Genomic DNA, 22928 nt, shown 5'->3' on the forward strand with positions numbered 1-22928 from the left:
TGCTTAAATAGTTGTGTGTATATTGAAAGGGGTTTGTGTATCTCCCACTGTCTTGAACCTTTTTATGTCTAGTTGAACATTTTTCCATACATTTACAAAAATGATAGGTTATTTTAAATTTTGCAGTGAGTTCAGAATATAGAAGTTTGAGGGTTTTATATTTAAATTTTTAGAATTTAAAAAAGGACTTTTTAAAGATATTTACTTGAGAAAGAGATGGATGGAGCATAAGCAGGGAGAGAGGCACAGGGAGAGGGCAGGCAGACTCTCTATTGAGCAGCCCCCCTCCCAGTGCAGGGCTCAATCCCAAGACCCTGAGATCATGACCTGAACCGAAATCAGACAAATAGAACTGACTGAGCCATCCAGGCATTTTTTTAAGTGGAATTTTTAAAGTTAATTATCTTGAGTTTACACATTTATTATAATAGAACTTACTGAATTTATGATATTTTTATATTTTAAAGATTCTTGTATTTTAAGAGAATATGTAGGAGCTTAGATTTTTTTTAAAATTGTAACTATTCTAGATATTGTACTAATGTAAAATGTTACTGTTGAGGGCAGTTGGGTAAACAGTACACAGAACTTCTCTGTGTACATATTTTTGCAACTTCTGTGAGTCTATAATTGCTTCAAAATAATAATTGTTACAGTCACTGGTAAATTTATTTTTATGGAAGATATACAAATTCACCACATGAGGGCAGTCAAAGAATGTCTAAGAAAATGAAATGTGTGCTTGCAAAATTACGGCAATTTGATTTCTAAAGTGCTATTCCTATTACATATGGTAGTTAAATTTTCAAGAGGCTTTTCATAAATATGAACTCCCTTTCCTTTTAGGTAACAGGTGTTGTAGGAAGAGCAGAACTTTTGTCATCCATCTTTTTTCTAGCTGCATTTTTGTCATACACCAAATCAAAAGGACCAGATAATTCCATAGGTGAGTGTCTAACCTTTAATTTTTTCTCTATACCTATAAATTTTGATCAAGTAGTTTTTATTTACTCCATTTTTTATAAAACATATGCCACACTTGAGTTTATATTTTATACTACTTTATGTAAGGATATATGAACATGGTATGCAACACTGTCAACATTAAAAAATTTTTTGCATGTAATTTTCATTTTATCATGACTAACAGATTCTGTATGATTTAACTTGAAAAAAGTTACCTGGAGTATAGCAGTTTAAGAGTCATTCTTAGTTCCATGTGCTGTTACCTATTAATGATACAAGTGCCAATACTTCAGTTGTCTTTCTATAATAACACCTGTGAAGGCTGTGAATTGTATTGTTTAGGTAAAGCTGAAAGTATGTTAAACTTTTATTGCGTGTTGATAATAGTTCAGCTGTTTATTGAGTCCCCACTATGTGACCCACCCTGCAAAATGCTTTGTACGAATTAGGTCATTAATCCTACTCATGCCAGGTATTAATAGATAAATTCCGGGCAATAAAAATTATTTTTTAGAAGGAACAATGGGCCTGAAAGAGGTTTTACATAATGGTTACCTGTATTTGGCTGATATAAAATTTAACAAGTTTTTTTCCTACATTCTTAGAGAATTTTCTCACTGTAGACTGAAAGAACTGATGATAAGGAACCTAATTTTATATTAATGTAAACTAACGTTCAAGAAGTAAGTGATTTAGCCAAACACTTCAGTGTCTTTTTGGATTTGTAATATGGATGGATTTCTATTTCCATTTCCTAGAATGGTTCCTATTACATATCTGTTCATTACATATCTGTTAAGCAGATGACCAAGTGAATGATTAAATTCTAATTAAAAAGATGCTGAACCTGGGATCCCTGGGTGGCGCAGCGGTTTAGCGCCTGCCTTTGGCCCAGGGCGCGATCCTGGAGACCCAGGATCGAATCCCACGTCGGGCTCCCAGTGCATGGAGCCTGCTTCTCCCTCTGCCTATGTCTCTGCCTCTCTCTCACTCACTGTGTGACTATCATAAATAAATAAATAAAAATTTTAAAAAAAGATGCTGAACCTACTTTTGAAACTTTATCCTCTTAATTCCAATAATACTTCATATTCCATGGGACATAATTTTACACTTGAGGCCATAAACATCATTTTGTCATCATCTTTGTATTCACTATTTTATCCAATGTATGCTGTCCTGTGTAAAGGTTTTCAATATGTAATTATTTGGTCACTTTAGATTCTAGGCAATTCATTACCCATTCCCCCCACCCCCTTTTATTTTTAAACAATCCACCTCAGGGCCTTTGTTCTTTTCCATTAGTTTGGGTTTCTGCTCAAATGTCATCAGTATACTATTCATCTTCTCCATTCCTTTCTATTTCCTTTTACCTTCTAATTTTCCTCATAACACTTAGGTCATCATTTAACAAATTATTTGACTATTTTTTACTTAACTATCTATTATCTCTCTCCCCTACAAAATGTAGTAGATACTTAAAATAACCGAATATGTGCTCGCTGGAGGTTTGTATCTTTACACATGTAAAATCAGTTTAGAAACCTATATTTTGAACTTGGAATGGATTTTAATGATTGAAATTAAGTCTATAAAATCAGAGTCTATGTTCATACAGTAATAAAGTCACCAAAAGTTGAAGAACTGAAGTGACTGGTTTCAATAAACCTCTTGCCTTTTTTAGAGCTATTGGTTGCTTAGATTGAATCCAACATTGCAGAGGGCAAATGTTTGCTTTTTGTCTTTAGTGGGAATTACAAACTAGTAAGAATCTCTGAATTTAACATCAGAGCAACCAAGTTAAGAGTTATGATTTCCTTATTATGCATGACTATTTCATTTTTAGACCTTCAGAATTCTTGCCTCTGGGCACCTGGGTGGCTCAGTTGGTTATGCTTTTGCCTTCAGCACAGGTCTTGATTGGAATCCACCCCGCATGGGCTCTTTGCTCAGAGGGGAGCCTGCTTCTCCCTTCCCCTCTGCCTGCTGCTCCCCCTCACTATCACATGTGCCCTTTCTCTCTCTGTCTCTCTCTCTCTCTCTCTCAATTTCTCTCTGTCAAATAAAATCTTAAAAAATTATTTCCTCACCTTAAAAATGGGTATATCTACCCTTATATCCCATTGGAGTGATTTTGAGACTCAATGAAATAATTCATGTTAAACTTGGTTATTATATAGACTGATATATATATTTTTAAATGTCTTTTCAAGGCCATTTCCCACCTGTTTTTATTATATTCATACTCATCCAGCCATACTCTATATCATTCATTTACCAAGCTTATTCCCTCCTCTCCTCCTTTATTCATGCATACCTTTTTTCCATGTCCTCTATATCTTTGAGGTTCAACTTTAGGTTCAGCTTGTTCTGTAAATAATGATCTACTGGGGGTCCCTGGGTGGCGCAGCGGTTTGGCGCCTGCCTTTGGCCCAGGGCGCGATCCTGGAGACCCGGGATCGAGTCCCACATTGGGCTCCCGGTGCATGGAGCCTGCTTCTCCCTCTGCCTATGTCTCTGCCTCTCTCTCTCTCTCTCTCTCTCTCTCTATCATAAAGAAATATTTTTAAAAATTTTTAAAAAATGAATAAAATCTTTTAAAAAATGATCTACTGATTTTTTTTACCTATATGAATTTTTTATTGAGGTTAGCATAATTTGGTCCTTGGTATAATCTCCTATTTGTGGTTTTAAGTAGAACATGAGGTTTTTTAGTATTTTGTTTTTGAGAAAAGGAATACTGTTATACAGAGTATCTCCAATTGTATTTCAGTGTTTTTTGAGTTGCTTTTCTTTTAGTAATTTTAATTTATAGAGTATTTTAAATTTGAAAACAATTTAAAAAGTAAATGAATTTCTGTATTAAGCCCAATGACAAAAGAAAATCTATTAAGTTCATAAATTGTTTTTTCTTTTATTTATACCTGGAATTAAGTCAATTATTTGAGTTTTTACTTTAAGGTTCTTAATAAACAAACTTGAGGTCACACATTCATACTACAATGTCTCTTTTAAATTGGAAAAGAATTGAAGATCCTATTTTCCAGTAGGAAAACTAAAACTCAGAAAAGTTGCCCAAGGTCACAAAGCAGGTTAGTAGTAGATCCAGAATTACTCTCACAATTTATTCTTCTTTAATCAAATTATTACTACTAACTAGAGACATTTGCTTAACGTTGATGAAGTAGGTTTTCTGTTTAAATAGAACTTATGAATATTCTATTGAAAATTTTTTAAAAGAATATTAAATTTTCTTTAACCTGTTTCTTTTTTTCATACTCTTTTAAATAAAATGTTAGTCTTATTTGCCCAGTAGTTTTCAGTTTCAAGTTTTAATAAGACATATAGATGTCTGTGTAGTAAAGTATTTGTCTTCATTTCAAACTGATAGTTCATTAATCACGACACTCCAGCCTATAAAGTTTCTCTTTTCCACAAAAATTTTTTGTTCAAGTTATACATCTTGATGTTTTGTTCTGCATATATAGAGGAAAAATCACAACATTTAAATACATTTTAAGATATAAAGTATAGGTGAATGGGGAAATAAAATGTAAATATAGAATCACAAGTAAAGTGTTTTAGTAATGTGTAATAGTTGTCTAACTTGCTATCTATTTATGATATTAAAATAGTGTAGTTCCATATTTTGCTGTTCTTAAATTGCAGTATGGACTCCAATTGCATTGACAGTGGTTTTAGTTGCGATTGCAACATTGTGTAAAGAACAAGGAATAACAGTTGTGGGAATTTGCTGTGTGTATGAAGTATTTATTGCCCAGGGGGTAAGAAAAAAAATTTTTTTGTTGCTATCCTTTATCATATTCGAATTATTTTATAATAAACTTGTTTTCCAAATGTATTATTATATAAATTGGTCTGTTTACTAATAATGATACCAAAAAAAATTGCAAGAAACCAGCATGTTTTGTCCTCACATCCATTGAAAATTACTTAACATTTTATAACTCGTTCATTTTTTTTAAGGACTACTCTTTGATTTTAATAATAGAATCATTAGGCAATTTGGAAATGTATACAGTACTGTTGTACAGTATACCTCATTATGGGATAAGATTATTGGGCTCAGTTTTATTTATCATCGGTTCCATAAATTGCTCCGTATTGATTTTATAATTGTCAATTTGTATCTAATCTTGCATTTTTAAAGTACTGCATTGTTGAAAACATTGTAGTATATTGTTATTTAAAGTTTTTTTTTTTTTCCTTTTGCAGTATACTTTGCCATTATTATGTACTACTGCTGGGCAGTTTTTCCGTGGAAAGAGTAGTATTCCATTTTCTATGCTGCAGACACTAATAAAACTCATTGTTTTGATGTTCAGTACACTATTACTTGTTGTGATTAGAGTCCAGGTTATTCAGTCCCAACTTCCAGTATTCACCAGGTATGAAATTCTGATTCTTTTTTTTTTTTCATTCTTCTTTCTTTCTCTTGATGTTAAGTGATTATAAGTGTTTCAAAAAGTCTTTGATTTACATTGACTTTTTTTAACAGCTTTATTGAGGTATAATTAATTTATTTAATTTATTTTTTTAAAGATTTTATTTATTTATTTATTTATTTATTTATTTATTTATTTATTTATTTATTTATTTATGAGAGACACAGAGAGAGAGAGGCAGAGACATAGGCAGAGGGAGAAGCAGGCTCCACACAGGGAGCCCGATGTGGGACTCGATCCTGGGACTCCAGGATCATGCCCTGGGCCAAAGGCAGGCACTAAACCACTGAGCCACCCGGGTATCCCTAAATAATTTTTGTTAAACCTGCATTTATTTACAATGTACAAATTAGTGGGTTTTGACCTATGTGTACATTCATGAAACCACCAGAATGAAAATAATGATTTTTAACTTAATTGCTTAAGTGTTGTCTTTTACATTTTAGTGATTTTTGTTCACTTGCTCTATTAATTATTGAGAGGAGGATATTAAAATCTCTGACTGATTTCTCTATTTCTCCTTGTAGTTTTATCAATTTTTCTTCATGTGTGTTAAAACTCTATTATTAAGTGCATAACATTTAGGATTGTGATGTCCTCTTGATGAATTGAATGAACCCTTTGCCTTTATTAAATGAGATTCTTTATCCCTGGTAATAGTCTTTCTCAAAAATTCACTTTATTTTTTGTTAATATTACGTTCTTTATCTTTTTCCATCCTTTTAATTTATCAATATATTTTATATTTTAAGTTGACTTCTTGAAGGCTACATAAAGTTGAGTCTTCCTTTTTTGTTGGGTCAGATAATATTTTTTAAATGAGATGTTTCAGGTGTTTACATTTAATGTGATTTTCACCTTGTACTATTTTTCTTTGTGACTAAAGGACTTTCTTTAACATTTTCTGTAGGTCTGCTGGTGCTAAACTATTTTAGCTTTTGTATATAAAAATACCTCCATTTTACCTTTGTTTTTGAAAAATATTTTGAATTCTTGAGGGTAGAATTCTATAACAAGTGTTGTCCATTCAGCCCCCTACCCTAATAATGTTCCTCTTCTGTTTTCTAGCTTTCATTGTTTTCACTGGGAAATCTTCTGTCATCTTTATTTTTATGCTTCTGCATGTAATGTGTCTTTTTCTCTATGCTTACTTATATTTATCATTTTTAATTGAGACATAATTGATCTATAACACTATTTTAGGTATACATGTAATGATTTGATATATGTATATTGAGAAATGATTATCATAGTAAGTTTACTTACCATCCATCACCACACGTAATTACAAAAAAATTTTTCTTGCGATGAGAACTTTTAAAATCTACTTTCTTTGGAATTTTCAAATATACAGTAGCACACCGTGAACTATATAGTCACCTGCTGCATATTACTACCCTAAGATATATTTATCTTATAACAAATTTTGGATGGAGGTGGTCAAATGATAGAAATTTCTGGTCACTATTCTTTTATCTTTGTGTGTCTAGAGCCTAGAATCTGTAGGTTTTATATTCCATAAATTTTGGAAATTTATTATCTATTACTTTTTTTTCCATTATCTTTTACTTCTTGAAATATTTTTCTAGGGATCCCTGGGTGGCGCAGCGGTTTAGCGCTGCCTTTGGCCCAGGGCGTGATCCGGGAGACCCGGGATCAAGTCCCACATCGGGCTCCCGGTGCATGGAGCCTGCTTCTCCCTCTGCCTATGTCTCTGCCTCTCTCTCTCTCTCTCTCTCTCTCTCTCTCTGTGACTATCATAAATAAATAAATTTAAAAAAAGAGAGAATAAGCTGAATATTTTAAAAAAATATATTTTTCTATTATCTTCTTCTTCTGGGACCCTAATTACATGTATATTAGGCTTTTTGAAGTTGTCAAGCTAGAGCTGTATTCCTCTCCCAAAACCATTTTCTCCCTCTTTTCATTTTGGATAGTTTCTTCTGCAATGTATTCAAGTTTACTAATCTTTTTTCTGCAATGTCTGATCTGCCTTTAATTTTTTTGTAGTTTTTTTTTTTAAGGATTTTATATTTATTTATTCATGAGAGATACAGAGAGGGGCAGAGACATAGAGGGAGAAGCAGGCTCCCTGCAGGGAGCCTGATGAGGGACTAGATCCCAAGACTCTGGGATCACACCTGAGCCAAAGGCAGATGTTCAATCAATGAGCCACCCAGGCATCCCTTTTCTGTTTTTTTTTTGTTTTGTTTTCATTTCGAACATTATTTCCATCTCAAGAAATTCTGTTTAAGCCTATTTTATATGTTTCATGTCTCTACAAGTTCTAGTGTTTTAACGTCCTCATCTAACAATTTTATTGTTATGTGTCATTTTTTTTTTTGTATGTGTCATTTCTTAGTCAATTTAGATTGAATAATTTTTCTCCTCATGGCTTATATGTTTATTCTACTTTACATGCCTGGCAATTTAATCGATGCCATATGTGCATTTTACTTTAATACATTACTATAAATGTTTTAATATGTTATAAATATTAATATTACTGTAAACTAATATCAACATTATATTACTATAAGCTATAAAAATTATACTATGATTTTAACTTTAACTATATTACTATAAATATTAGTATAAGAATTAATATGTTTAACATATTATAAAGTTACCATAAAATTTATGGCTATATTTATTTTAAAATATTATTATGAAATAAAAAGTTATATATTACTATACATATCTATGTTATAAGTATAAAAATTACTATAAATATAAATATATTACTATAATAGTATGAACATTAAATATTACTGTAAATATTTAATATATTACTATAAATATAAACACTATATTTAATATATTACTATAAATATTTAGAGCTTCATTCTGGAATGTATTTAAGTTATTTGAGAAATGTTTCATCTTCTACCTATGCTTTTTAATCTTTAATATATGAGACCATAACAGCATTTACAATAAGAGCAGTTTTCTTCCATTACTGACACAAGACCCTTCTGACTACTCTGATAGACTGTGATTTATGAGGACTTTCATTCTGCTGCTGAGGAATTATTCCCACCTCTGCATGGTATTTGAGAATTTTTATCTAATGCTTTTGAGAGATACTTTCCTAACTGCATTCTTTTTCCTAAGGCTGCAATAACAAATTACCAGAAACTGGGTACCTTAAAGCAGCAGAAATGTATCCTCTTACAATGTTGGAGGTCAGAAGTCCAAAGTCAAGGTGTTGGGCACAGTTGTTTCCTTTTGAAGATTCTCAGAATCTATTCCATGCCTCTTTCCTAGTTTCTAGTGGTTGCCAGCAGTCTTTGGCATTGCTTTATCCTTGTGTGTTTCTCTGTATGTGTATTCTGTGTGTATTCTCTCTTTATAAAAGGACACCAATCATTATATTTAGGGCTCACCCTAACCCAGTATGACTTCCTCCTAACTTAACTAATAGGCAAAGAACCTATTTCCAAATAATATCACAATCTGAGGTTCTGGGTAGACATGAATGTTTGAGACACACAGTTCAACCTACTACACTGACCTTGAGTATTTCCTTACATATATATATGCTGATCAGTTCTCATCAGTACTAAAAACTCTGTACACTTCTGTTGTTTGAGAATTCAAGTCCTGACTCAAGATTTATTATTTTTCATATAGATATTCAAATATGAAAGTTTTTAAAATATTATTTGTTCAGATAGTATTTACTTTTTCTCAACCATTTGAATTTTTAGAAGATCAAGTCAAACATTAGGGGTTGATTTTTCAGCAATTCCTTCATTTTAATGTGAGAAATTGAGTTTTTATTTTGTTTTTTTTTTTTAGATTTTATTTTTATTTATTCATGAGAGACAGAGAGGCAGAGACATACAGAAAGGGAGAAGGCGGCTCCTTGCGGGGAGCCTGATGCGGGACTCGATCCCAGGACCCTGGGATCACAACCTGAGCCAAAGGCAGATGTTCAATCACTAAGCAACTCAGATGCCCCAGAAATTGAGTTTTCTGACAATATGTTAATATAGCCACTAAAATTTTGAATGTCCCCTAAAAAAATAAAAATCTGAAGCTATTCATTTAAAATATACTTTAAAAAAATGATTTGACTATGTTTGCAGGAAACAAACTAAATTAATGAAATGTACATGTAATATATCATGGCCTGGACAAATATAAATTAGGATATAAGGTTATGTCGGTATGTACTAGGAGAAAAAGTAAATTGTAAATAAAATGTTAAATAGGTCTATACAGTTACTATTCTATACTGGAAATTTGGTTTTCAGCTTCCTAAAAGTCTAAGCAAAGAGAAAAAGCTCATAGTTGATATAGTTTTCTCTGTCCAGGCAAAAAAAAAAAAGAAAAAGAAAGTATTTCTAGGAAACAATTTATGTAAACATTTAGTGCTGAAAGAAGTATCTCATATAGACAAATCATTCGTTAGTCTTTTCAGAAACACTTATACAACAGGTACAACAATGAATCTTTTAAAACGTTTTTACTTTTAATTAGGTTATATTTCTGCAGAATAACATATTATAGTGGTTTATATGAATTATTCTAATAATAAATTAGAAAAAGATAACCTAACTCTGATAGACTTCTTCATAGTTTCTATCACCTAGATGTTTCTTAAAGGGTAGACAGTTTGAACTCTAGTGAGGACTGAGGTATTCGTAAAAAATATTTTGTCTTTTTTTTTAATATTTTGTCTTTTTAATGAGATTACACATAAAATATTGATTTTATTCAGTAACTCTGATAGACTTCTTCATAGTTTCTATCACCTAGATGTTCCTTAAAGGGTAGACTGTTTCAAGCTCTAGTGAGGACTGAGGTATTAATAAAAAATATTTTGTCCTTTTTTTTAATATTTTGTGTTTTTAATGAGATTACACATAAAATACTGATTTTATTTGGTATTTTATTTATATGTTATACATTTTGTGTTAACAAAATGTTTTAATTTAAATAACTTTTTTCATTCTTTATACAGGTTTGATAACCCAGCTGCTGTAAGCCCAACTCCTACAAGGCAGCTAACTTTTAACTATCTCCTTCCTTTGAATGCTTGGCTTCTATTAAATCCTTCAGAACTCTGCTGTGATTGGACCATGGGAACAATACCCCTAATAGAGTCATTTCTAGATGTTAGAAATCTTGCCACATTTACTTTCTTTTGCTTTTTGGGGGCATTGGGAGTATTCAGTCTCAGATACCCTGGTGATTCCTCCAAGACTGTTCTAATGGTAAGAAGCGTCTTAATTTTTTTAGATTATGTAACATTCAGTTAATTTAGAGACTGCCTTTATTTATTTATTTAAAGATTTTATTTATTTATTCATGAGAAACAGAGAGGCAGAGAAGCAGGCAGAGGGAGAAGCAGGCTTCCTGTGGGGAGGCCAATGCAAGACTTGATCCTGGAACCCCAGAATCATGCCCTGAGCCAAAGGTAGACCTACGCTCAACCACTGAGCCACCCAGGCATCCCTAGAGACTACCTTTAATTTGTCAAAGCATCTTCTTAGAAACAGCAACTTTCTTTGTTCAACATCTGCCTAATTTATTAACTTATTTTAAGCTATCCTAAAATTATATATCAGAATTGCATATGCAGGCATAATTTGACATAGACATTCAGCATGTAAAATAAAAACTGGTTATGAATTTCCCTGATTTGATAGGAACTCTGAAACCATGAAGCATCCCTTTGGCATCACTTTGTTCTATTTCTTTACCCAAGTAGATCATATACTTTGAGGAAATGGTTCATATTATATACTTCTTTCTTTTCTTGATACAGAGAAGAGTGTCATGTATGAGATAGATAGCTAGAAATGTATAGCTCTTTTGTTCTCATTAGCAAGATTTTCATTACTCCCCACGTTATTTTCTACTATGTTCAGAGGACTCTGATAACAGCCTACTTGTTGTTTTTCTGAGGTGTATTTCTTTGTAATTTTCTTACACTGCTGTCACTTGTAATGACAGTTTTTTTGTCTCTTCCTTTAAATTACTGAAGACAGTAATAATCTTTAACATTTTCTTGAGTATTTGCTATATACCAGAAAGTATTTTTCTAATACTTTAAAAATATATCTGGCTACAGCCACTAGGTTCATTTATTCATTCAGTAAAGTTTTTCTTATAGCTTATGTATCAGGCAGCCTTTTAGGCACTGAGGATATGACGAAAAGAAATACAAAGCTCCAATTACCAAGGAACTGTCATTTTGGAAAAATTTGAAGCTAATCTCTGAGATATAGAGAAGATTGGAAAAAAAAAAAAAACAGAGTTTGGCGGGGGGGCGGGAATCGTATTTACTATTATTTTTGAATCTGTTGAGTTTGATCTGGTAGAGATTATGAATAGCACTTGGCGCCTGGAGTTCAGAGGAGAGTCCTGAGCTTCATATAAAAATTTGATAGGTTGGCATAGAGATAGTAATTGAAACTAGGCTGTGAATAATGTGTTCCGTGGAGAGGTTATAGAGCAGCCTTTCCCAGTTGGGGTTTTGTCACTTTTCTCAAAGGTGATAACCAGCTATTACCATTTTAGGTGCATGGAATAGAAGATAATTCATATTACACAATGAATGCCTTAGAGTGTTTGGTCTTATTTCTCCCTCAGAAGATAGTTGAAGGGGGCTATATAGAGTTAGAAGAAACCTACAACTAGTTCTTGAAAAACTCCTATATTTAGATACTGTCTAGAGAAGAATGAATCTAAATAGGAAACAGACCAAATGGACAGAAAGGTAGGTCAGTGTCTCAGGAAATATGGAATGGTTATCACTAACATGCTGTCAAGCAGAAAAGTGAAATCAGTCATACTTGATCTCTTTAAGGTGTATTAGTTACTTAAATTTATTTCTGTGGAGAGATTTTATTAGATGAGGATATGAAGATTGTTATTGTAGATAACCTGTAGAAGTAATTCAACTTTGAATATTTCAAAGGAGGAGACAAGCTTGAATTTATTACCACCTAAGAGAACACTGCCATCCTCAAGCATAAGAGACTGCTGATCTCCTGTAGAGCTTGGAGGAAGGATAACGATCTAGAATTAGTGGACCTTCAGAGGGAGGAGAATCACTTTCATTGGAGTACTCAGTTGGCTGACTTTTAGAAGCAAGGGGATATCACTAATGGGTTGACTTGCAAAAATGTACTCATTGATTTGAAAAGTTGATTAAGTAGGCTTAAAATCAGCTACTTATTACCTTGGCTATAAAAGTATTTTCCTAAGAGTGTGGGAATTTGTTTTATATCTGAGGGACATAATGAATGGATAAAGTAACTTAAAAATGTGTTGTCAAAAGAGATATTTAAGGTTAGAGAGACAAGAGCTTATTTGAATATGGATAGGAACAATACAATTGATTAGAAAATGGTTGAGTAAATGAAGGGATGGTTAATTGTGAGATTGTGAGGAGCAGGGGCAATGTAGAAGCTCAGATTTGGGCTGAGATAGATGGAGACACTTCTGTTGCAGAAAGAATGGAAATCACATTTGTGTGGATGTTGGTAGGTTTAGTAGCAGGAAATTGGAATTCTTGTTTTATGGCTTTAGTTTTCTCTGTAAGTTTGAAAAGGATGGTCACCTGCTGAAAGTGACATGGATCAAAAGTTTAAAAAAGTAATCAAGATTCAAAATAAAGGAGAGCGGGAATGACCTATCAAACCTAGAATTTCTGAGTAATCTTAAGTATGAATTTGGAGTTTAATAATCATGAACTTATGATACTAATCTCTTCTGCTTTGGGACTATCTCTAGTAGTGCCTTGCTGTTCGGTTAAGTACAGACAAAGCAGGTACGTGATAGAATACATCCAAAGCTGAGATTCTGCTAAAAGAAAGGGAAAATAAGAAAGGATGGGTGAATATAAAATTTTGGCATATAAAATGATTTATATAATTGAATAAAAATAGGATAGTGCCAATAAAATAAGCATAGATTTATATAAATGTTATGGGTATAAAAAAGGAACAGTTGTGACTTTTGGTATAACTGCTTAAAGATAGTCCTATTTTTTGCTATTAAAAAATAGCATCTATTTGTTAAAAATTAGATGCTATTTTTATGGTGATATTTTGTGAAGATCTGTGGAAGGGATAAGTAGATCAAAGGAGTACCAGCTAAGTACCAGATACCATGTTAAGCACTTATTAAAATGTCATATTATGTATCCTAACAATATAATATAAATAATTATTAATCCCAATTTATAAAGAAACACAGATTGGCAAGATGATTGTGTAGTTTACCTCATGTTCCATAGGAAGTAAGAAATGAAACAGATTTGTTCCAGACTCTGCACTACTACCTTCCCTTTTAAAGAGAATTTTATATCACTGAAGACGGAACTTGGGGTAGCCATAGTTAGCTAGGTTGGCATGTATTAACAGAGAGCATCTTAGAACTTTTGAGTAAGTTAATCACTCAAGACATTCCTTTATCTAAGAACCAGTAAATTTTTTTGTGAAATTTCTTTTTGTGTATGGTATGTAGCTTACGAATCAGTGCATGATACATCTTTGAATGAATTTAACACTTCTAATTATTTCAGATAAGATTGCTTTAGAGCAGCCATGAATTAATTAAAAATATGTTGATTTGTTTGTCATTAGAAAAGGATTACAGCAGTGCCTGGGTGGCTTAGTCAGTTAAGCGTCCAACTCTTGGTTTTGATTCAGGTCATGATCTCACAAGTCTGGATATCAAGCTCCGAGTGGAGCTCCCTGCTCAGTGGAGAGTCCACTTGAAGATTCTCTCACTTTGTCCGTCCCCTGACTCATGCACAAGTGTGTGTGTGTGTGTGTGTGTGTGTGTCTCTGTGTCTGTGTGTGTACACATGCTCTCTAAAATAGATCTTTATATTAAAAAAAAAAAAAACTACATATTTAGGAATATCTCTGTTTCACAGCTAGCTGATTATTTTTATCAAGCACTCCTGGGAAGTGGAAAGTGAATTATGTACTCAAATGTTTTAGCTTTTTGATCAAAAAGAAAACATTAAAATTTCAGATACATAAATTAATATGATTCATAGTAGTTCAGTAGTGCTTTTCTTTAGATTATTTCCTTATTACAAGTCATTAATTTGTCATATATGGTGAAAGTATTTTTTTTCAATGTGTATACATCTCTACATCTGTATTTTATTAATAAAACATATTAAAAAACAATCTTTCCTTTCAAACTGTTAAAAGACTCAAATCTCTGAAGCTGAAGAACAACTTGCAAGTTACTCAGTTAGGTACTATAAAATAAATTAGGATCACAAAACATAGAAGCAGATGTCCATAGAAACAGACGTCCTAATAATAACCAACTTATTTCCTTTCACAGATTATTTGTGTGCTAGTTGTTTGTATCCTGCCTTTTTAATGGCTTTTGAGTCTAGAAATTATGTGCTATCTCATTTTCAAAATGACAAAAAGAAAAAAAAATGACGAAAAGAATCTAAGCATTTTTACGAAAAGGATACCTTATTTCAGTTTCCAATATAATATGAATACTTACAGTTGTAAAAATACAAAAATTGGCATGATTGTTTTGTCATCCTTTACAGTTCAAACCTGTTAACATCTTTGTCAGTGTATTTTTACCACATGTACATAAGTTGGAAGTATAAAAATTATTAATGTCTAATTTTAGATATAGTTTCAAAAAGTTCATTTTTTTAATTTAAGGACAGACACTACTTATAAGTTCTAGCTTGTTCTCACCTTGGTGACATTCATCCTGATATTTATTGTTATTGTCCCTAAGTTGCATTCTTTAGGTTTAAATTAGTATTGTTTACAGTATTATTAAAAATGGTCCACCAATACATTATTCAGATTAAATGATAAAGTATTTGGGTTTAACTTTTGAACGTTTATATATATTTTTTTAATTTATTAAAATATCCTTTTTCTTTGTAGGCACTTTGTTTGATGGCGTTACCATTTATTCCTGCATCGAACCTTTTTTTCCCAGTTGGATTTGTTGTTGCTGAGCGAGTATTATATGTTCCTAGCATGGGGTTCTGTATTTTGGTAGCCCATGGATGGCAGAAAATATCAAACAAAAGGTGAATCAAAATGTTAGTTCATTTAATGCTTACTAACTATAGAATTAAGTGTTTAAAATGTTTATTAGCTCAGTTATATAAGTCTTTTATACCTTTTTGTTTTTCATCTTGTCTTCTCATTTTTCTGTAATTGAAGTTAGGGAAGCTCCATAGCACCCACCTCATTCTATATTCTTCTTATTTATACAATTTTATTGGACAGCCTGTGATATAACAAACTTTGAGTTAGACCCAAATGAAAACAAGGATATTGTTGAAACTGAAGTTGTAAATGACCATTGCCACTTCCATATAACTAAGATATAGTCTCTTACTTAAGTAAGTCATATTGAGTTAATATATATAAATACATAAAATAAGCAGTCTACAATTTCTTGACATCATCAGTATCTGCATCATAACCACCACGTCCTAGTTGCTTTAAACTAACAAGGAACAGAATAATCACACTGTATATATGGATGAAATGGTCACTGACTGCTTTCTCACTTTCCGGTCATCCTTCAGCCTACAGAATTGACTTGTCTCTACATCATTGGCTCCTGGTAGCTAAATCCAGTCAGTGCTTGTATTTAAATTTATTTCCCTGGCATCTGTAAAAAGTCTGTTTCCTAATTCTCTTCCATGTATGCTCATTGGTGCTCAGTCCCTACTCACAGTCTTCTTGCTATACCTGCTCTTTAAGGATTTTTTATTTGCCAGACTTTTACTCAACAGCGTATTTTTTTCTCACACTGCGTATTCTCCCTGGATCGTCTCATCCATGTGTATAATTTTCACTAACATCTACCAAGCCTTTTCTCTTAACTTCTACCCATATATCTAATTTTAATCAGTACCAATTTTTGGGTCCTTACCATGTGCCATGTGCCAAGAGCCATGATAGATCCTTGAGATTTGTTTTTTCATTTACCTAAACATTTCTTAACTCTGTTGTGCATGTTTGAAAATTGAAGCTCATATAGGTTACTTGAATCAGGTTACCTCAAGACACAGCTAGTAAACAGAATTTTGATTCAGATTTATATCTGACTGCTTCCAGTGTCCGTGTTCTTTTTTATTATTATTATTTTTTAAATAGGCTCCACGGTCCATGTTCTTTCTGATCCATGCACTCTTATCTTGATTAAATGGATCTCTCAGGATCCCTGGGTGGCTTGGGGGTTGAGCCTCTGCCTTTGGCCCAGGGCGGCATAATCCTGGAGTCCCAGGATTGAGTCCCACGTTGGGCTCCCTGCATGGAGCCTGCTTCTCCCTTTGCCTGTGTCTCTGCCCCTCTCTCTTTCTCTCTCTCTGTGTCTCTCATGAATAAATAAATAAAATCTTAAAAAAAAAATGGATCTCTCAAAATGGAAGAAATTGAACTGTGTTACTGAGACAAAAACACAGATTCACAGAACATTGGTACTAAATGAGACTGTAGGGATTATTGAATTACAACTTGCTTATAGATGAGGAATTGAGCCCTAAATAATTAGCTTACAACTATATAAGTAATTTGTATCTATTTCATAAAGAGTTAGTTTTACTGTTAGTTGTAATAATTCTAGCTTTAAAGTGTGAAATTATTCCCAAGAGTGTCATGATAATCTGTGGTATAGATGCAATCTGTGTAAGCCAGTTTTTTAGAAATATAGCCAATGACAAGATTGACCCTTGATAAATACAGGTAAGAATATTCAAGTTATAAGTAAAGGCCTCAAAAAGGAAAAGTCACAGTTAAAAATCGGTTTGTCAACTTTTTTTCACTATATGTAAACAGTTTTTGAAATAGATGCAAATATTGGAGTATTTCATATAATTAAGACTAAAGTAGAAGGTAATATGTGTAATATCTAAATTTTTTTGGTGGTGTTCCCATTAAAATTAGATGACTATTAGAGTGATCCTCATTCCTTACAATAAACTCAAAGCTGATATTTGGGAATATTTAACATACTTCATACCTCTCTTCTAAAAAATAAAATCATTCTGGTGATGTAAACAATGTTTTTTTTTGTTTTGCTTTTTTCTCTTAAACAGTGTATTAAAAAAGTTATCCTGGGTTTGTCTGTCTATGATGATATTCACTCATGCCTTAAAAACACTCCACAGAAATTGGGATTGGGAATCTGAATATACATTGTTTATGTCAGCTTTGAAGGTAAAGTATCATCCAGAATGACAGGAAAGTATCTCATTAATGATTTCTTATAGCCATGTCTAAGATGTTTTTACATTTAATTAGACATTTTACTGTCAATTTTAAGTACTTCTCCAAAAGTTTAGTAAAAATACTTTGTTCTTTATATAATATATACCATAACCAGTGCTCTGAATAGCACATAGTTGGTATGTCTACAGCATATATGAATAATTCCTTAAATGCTATACAGTTGTTGGAAACTGAAATGATAATATAATGTTTAAATAAGAATACTATATATAGTTCATTTGTTCTGAAGCTGCATTTTTTTTTAACCTTTAAATGTCTCTAAATTAGAATCAATAAATGTTACAGTGAGAGGCATCTTACAATTAGTCGCTCTTTTGTTTTCTTAATGATGAGTCTTAGGGACACCTGGGTGGCTCGGTGATTGAGCGTCTGGCTCTGACTCAGGGTGTGATCCCCAAGTCCAGTGCCTCAATCCCTGCGTGCCACCGCTCTCCACCACCCCCACCACCCCCCATCCCACCCCACCCCCGCACCCTGCATCGGGCCACTTCTCCTTCTGCATACATCTCTGCCTCTCTGTCTTTCATGAATAAATAAATAAAATCTTTTAAAAAAATGGTTAGTCTTAGTATTGATAATAGGATCTCAGACTCACTGAAATACAATACTCAACAAAAAATGGCATATTTACTATATGGAAGAAAACCAAGGTTATAATACTGTAGGAAAGATAGGAACTGGCAGAAAGGCGTGATAAAGCATTTCTATAGAATGGACAAGATACATGAATAAGGTCTTTTTAAAAACTGTAAAATTTGGTTTCTGTAAAAGTTATAAGCAGTGATTTTTTTTCAGGTGTTTCTCTTCAAATCTCTAAATTCTTCATTTGGCTATTTCTGTACTCCTCATTGCTTGGCTTTATTGGAATACTGCCTCAGTCCTATAGTCTCTGTGACTTCTTGATTTGGCATCAATTTAAGATCACATGACTATCCTTTTGTCCCACTCAGTAACTCCACTCCTTCTTCTAGTTCAGAAGTCTGTAAACAAAAGAGATCTTATTACCATTCTTCTTAATATGCACTCCTGGAACACCAACAGAGCCCCATAATTTTCAAGAACTTTGCTTATCCTTTCTCCTAGGACAATCTCAAAACCACAGTCCCGCTCACTGAAGTTAATTCCTTGGCCAGGTACTATATCTTTACCCCGCAAGAACATCATGCCCATCTGTGAGCTCTTAAAGCATAGATTCGTTTAGAACTTTAATCCCAGGTTTTCCATTACCATAAGAAACTATGTAAGTAGCTTTATAACAAGCCTAAAAAGAAGTAGTCAGTGCAATGTTAAACATATTCTCATGTTCAAATACCTTGTCTCCTAAAAAAAAAATACAAATAGTAGAACAGGAGTTTTCAAACAGCACAAGGGTTGTTTTTGTTTGTTTGTTTTTAAGTAGGTTCTATGCCCAATATGGGGCTTGAACTAAAAACTCTGAGATCTAGAGTTGCATGGTCTTACTGACTGAGCCAGCCAAGAAACCCCATGATGCTTTGATCAAATAAAATTTTTAATAAAATGCTAATATATCAAATAGATGAAATCAGACTGCTATGGTTTTAATATATTTATGTCAAGAGAAAGAGTAAATTTAGTGAAACTTCGTTTGGCTCCTTTCTCATCTCCAGGGACACCTCCATGGAACACTCCATTCCTAATAATATACCAAACAAATCTCTTTGTTAATTGCAGGTATATATGCAAATTTTTCTTTTCTGAGAGAAAATTGGAATTATTTTTTCAAGTTTTATTGAGGTATAATTGACATAACTTTGTATTAGTTTAAGGTATACAACATGATATGTATATATTGCAAAATAATTACAATCTGTTAACTTCTGGTACCTCACATAGGTACGGTTATTTTCTTTTGATGAAAATTTCGAAGATCTACTCTCTTAGCAACTTCTATATATACATTACAGTATTGTTAACTAATAGTCCCCATGCTGTACACTGCATTCAGAGAACTTATTTATCTTATAACTGAAAGTTTGTATCTTTGACCAGCTTCACACATTCATGACTATCTCTCTGGAACACTCCATTCCTAGTGATAAATAAATATCTGTGTTAATTGGAGTTGTATTTTTTAACTGTAATTAATTTCTATATGCTTATATGTTTAAGGTAAATAAAAATAATGCCAAATTATGGAATAATGTGGGTCATGCTCTGGAAAATGAAAAGAACTTTGAGAGAGCTTTGAAATACTTTTTACAGGCTACCCATGTTCAGCCAGGTAAGCATTATTAATTAATAAAACTATTCAATTAGCTTCTTTTTAAAAACTTGATCATATCGGGGATAATAAGGTAGAGTTTCAAATTTCATTCCAGGTGATTTGAATATAGTGTTCGATGCTGGCTTATTTTGAATTAGATTATATATTAGAGCTATTTAGACTTTTTTTTTTAACATAGCAGAGTTGGGTAGTACTGATGAGCAGTTTTGGTGGAGTGGTAGATGCAAAAGCCTGATAAGAGTGCGTTGGGTAGAGTGAGGGAAGAATAATTTGAAACAGTATAGAAAACTCTTATTAAAGAGTATCGGTGAAGAATGGTGGTATTGCTGGGAATGGTGTCAAGAGAAGGTAAGTAGGGTAATAGGGTGGTTTGTTTGTTTTTTAATTCTTAAGGTGAGAGAAACAGCATATGTGCAGCTAATCCATTGAGGCTGGGAAAAGTAATTCTAGATGGGGGTACAAATTACTGGATCTGTGTCCTTAAGTAGATGAGAAGAGATAAATAGAATTTGGTGCACAGAATAAGGACTTCATTTTTAGAATTGTTAAAGTATGGTAACAAACCAGGCAAAGTACATGGATATGGATATAGGCAGTCAAGTAGATGACCTGGAGGAAGTTTCTGGAAGTTGTCTTCTGTTTGCTTCTGTTTCCTCATTGAAATAGAAAGCAGAATCATCAAAGAGTGAGGAGGGGTCAAAATTATGGAGCTCTAAGAACAGGAGAAGGTATGAAGTAGCCATCTAGGGCAGTGCTTCACAGACTTTATTGTGCCCGTGAATCACAGGGCGATATTATAGGCATATTCTGACGGATAGAGGTTTAGAGTAGATCCTGAAGTTCTGCATTTCTAATAAGTTCCTGGGTGATGTTTAGCTCATGGATCACACTTTTGGAAACAAGATCTAGTAAAGTGTATAGACTAGGAAAATGTACAGTTGCCAAGCAATTTTGACACTCTACTTGAGGTTAGGAATACTTTATTTAAAATTAAACTAGTCGATGCAGTTATATGCTGTTCTCTTATTACATTACAGCTGCAATGGTACAGACAGTGGAGAATTCAATTAAACAAAATTAGGACTTTTTAAAATGTGTTATCATTAAATGAGAAATGGATAAGGGAATGATTATAATGGATGAATCTAAGTTAAGGGAGGTGAGACAGGGTGGTAGGATCAGTGATTTATAGATCTGAAGAATTGTTGGTATCTAAGTAGGATCTAGCTAGAGCATCAGTCTTTTTCAAGAGGAATGCTATTGGCATTTTGAGTGTATAGAACTGTATTTCAGGATATATATGAAACCTGGCCCTCATCCATGGTTATTATTTTCTATTCAGAATGATGACCAAAAGATACTCTCTCCTCCTCTGAACCCCTGTCACATTTCTAAATATCCTCAGAAAAGCCGAGAGTGGCAGGCAATACCCACTATTTGTCTACAAGATATGACTGTGGCCATTGCACTAACTAGCGAAAAGAGGGCAGAAGTGAAAATCATTGGAAGAAAGGATATCAAAGGCCAAGTATTAGGAAAATCTGACTTTGTAGATTTTGAAACAACTAAGAATTAAGAGAACCATGAGCCAGGAGCTATGACCCAGAGAATGGTGACTGCGACAAGGAGAGATAGTGGATAATAGAGTTTAATGACCTGAAATTCAGAGACAAGTGATTTTAAGAAGGACCAAGAGTTGTCTGGAAGTGTTAAAGATCACTAAGGACACCTAATCTACCTCCAGACCCAGTGTTGCAAAGAATAAGAAAAAGAACATAGTCATTACGTGGAATAGCTACATGTAAAAAAAAACACACTCCTGAGGCAAAGCCAAATTTCACTTAGACAAAGGTGAAGAGAAAGTTGTAGGAAAAAAACTGATGGTCTAGCTTTTCAATTTTATCTCCCCTAGCTCTTTATGTATCTTGGGCTTCCTCACACCTTTACCTTTGTTGATGTTCTTCCTTGAGTCTAGAATTCCTTCCCTCTTCTTTGCCATCCACCTTCTACCATCTATTACAACCCATCTCACGTGGCTTCTCTTTAAAAAACCTTGCTACCTCTCCAATAAGAAGCAAATATTTTTAATCTTTTTTTTTAAGGATTTTTTTAAAAAGATTTTGAGAGAGCTTGAGTGCATGGGCTCGTGAGCAGGGGGATGGGCAGAGGAGAAGCAGACTCTCCCTTGGGCAGGGAGCCAGATGTCGGGCTCGATTCCAGGACCCTGAGATCATGACCTGAGCTGAAGGCAGTCACTTAATCCAACTGAGCCACCCAAGCACCCCTTTTTTTAATCTTTAAAACCTCTTACAATTTCTTCTGTATCTTTCATATAATATTTATAACTTTCTGTTTAATATTGTGTTGTATTTATTTGAATACTTATTTAAAATATGTATTTATTTAAGCTAAAGAGCTCCGTAGAGATAGCATGAACATCTGATTTATCTTCATACCCCCTGAATCATCTAGCATGGTCTTATACACAGTCAGCATTCACTTATTTTATCTTATTTTATTTTATTTTATTTTATTTTATTATTTATTTATTTTATTTTTTTATTTTATTTTATTTTATTTTATTATTTTTTTATTTGAGAGAGAGAGCACTGGTGGGGTAGTTTGGAGAAGAGGGAGAGAGAAAGTCTTAAGCAATCTGAAATGACCTGAGCCAAAATCTAGAGACATATGCTTAACCAGCTGAGACACCCCAGCATTCCAATGTTCACTAATTTTATTCTTTCAAAAGTCTTTTAGGTTCATTCTATGAGTATTTAGAGAAGCAGAGTGATCTTTGACATCAGACATAGAGGGACTTTTTTTTAAGATTTTATTTATATATTCATGAGAGACACATAGAGGCAGAGTCATAAGGAGAAGCAGGCTCCTCACAGGAAGCAGGATGCAGGACTTCATCCCAGGACCCCAGGATCACAACCTGAGCCAAAGGCAGATGCTCAACCATTGAGCTACCCAGGTGTCCCC

General features: G+C 33.2%; 1 protein-coding gene across 11 annotated transcripts in view; it reads left to right on the forward strand.

Annotated features, from left to right (window-relative positions):
* Nucleotides 1-22928, forward strand: part of TMTC3 (transmembrane O-mannosyltransferase targeting cadherins 3) — a 98005-nt gene that overhangs the window by 23427 nt on the left and 51650 nt on the right. For 9 of the 11 annotated variants that reach the window (XR_007402501.1, XR_007402500.1, XR_007402499.1 and 6 more), the window contains 7 exons: nt 847-946; nt 4636-4751; nt 5203-5375; nt 10402-10654; nt 15335-15483; nt 17506-17626; nt 19829-19940. Coding sequence is in view for 8 of the 11 variants with exons in the window: in XM_025439054.3 (XP_025294839.1) it covers nt 847-946; nt 4636-4751; nt 5203-5375; nt 10402-10654; nt 15335-15483; nt 17506-17626; nt 19829-19940 (1024 nt within the window). In the remaining 3 variants the exon portion in view is untranslated. Of the gene's footprint in view, nt 1-846; nt 947-3984; nt 4059-4635; nt 4752-5202; nt 5376-10401; nt 10655-15334; nt 15484-17505; nt 17627-19828; nt 19941-22928 lie in introns of those variants that run through there. The other 2 variants (XM_049094499.1, XM_049094500.1) reach the window with 2 other exon arrangements.

This window comes from Canis lupus, chromosome 15 (assembly GCF_003254725.2).
Source record: "Canis lupus dingo isolate Sandy chromosome 15, ASM325472v2, whole genome shotgun sequence".
NCBI classification, from domain to species: Eukaryota; Metazoa; Chordata; class Mammalia; order Carnivora; family Canidae; genus Canis; species Canis lupus.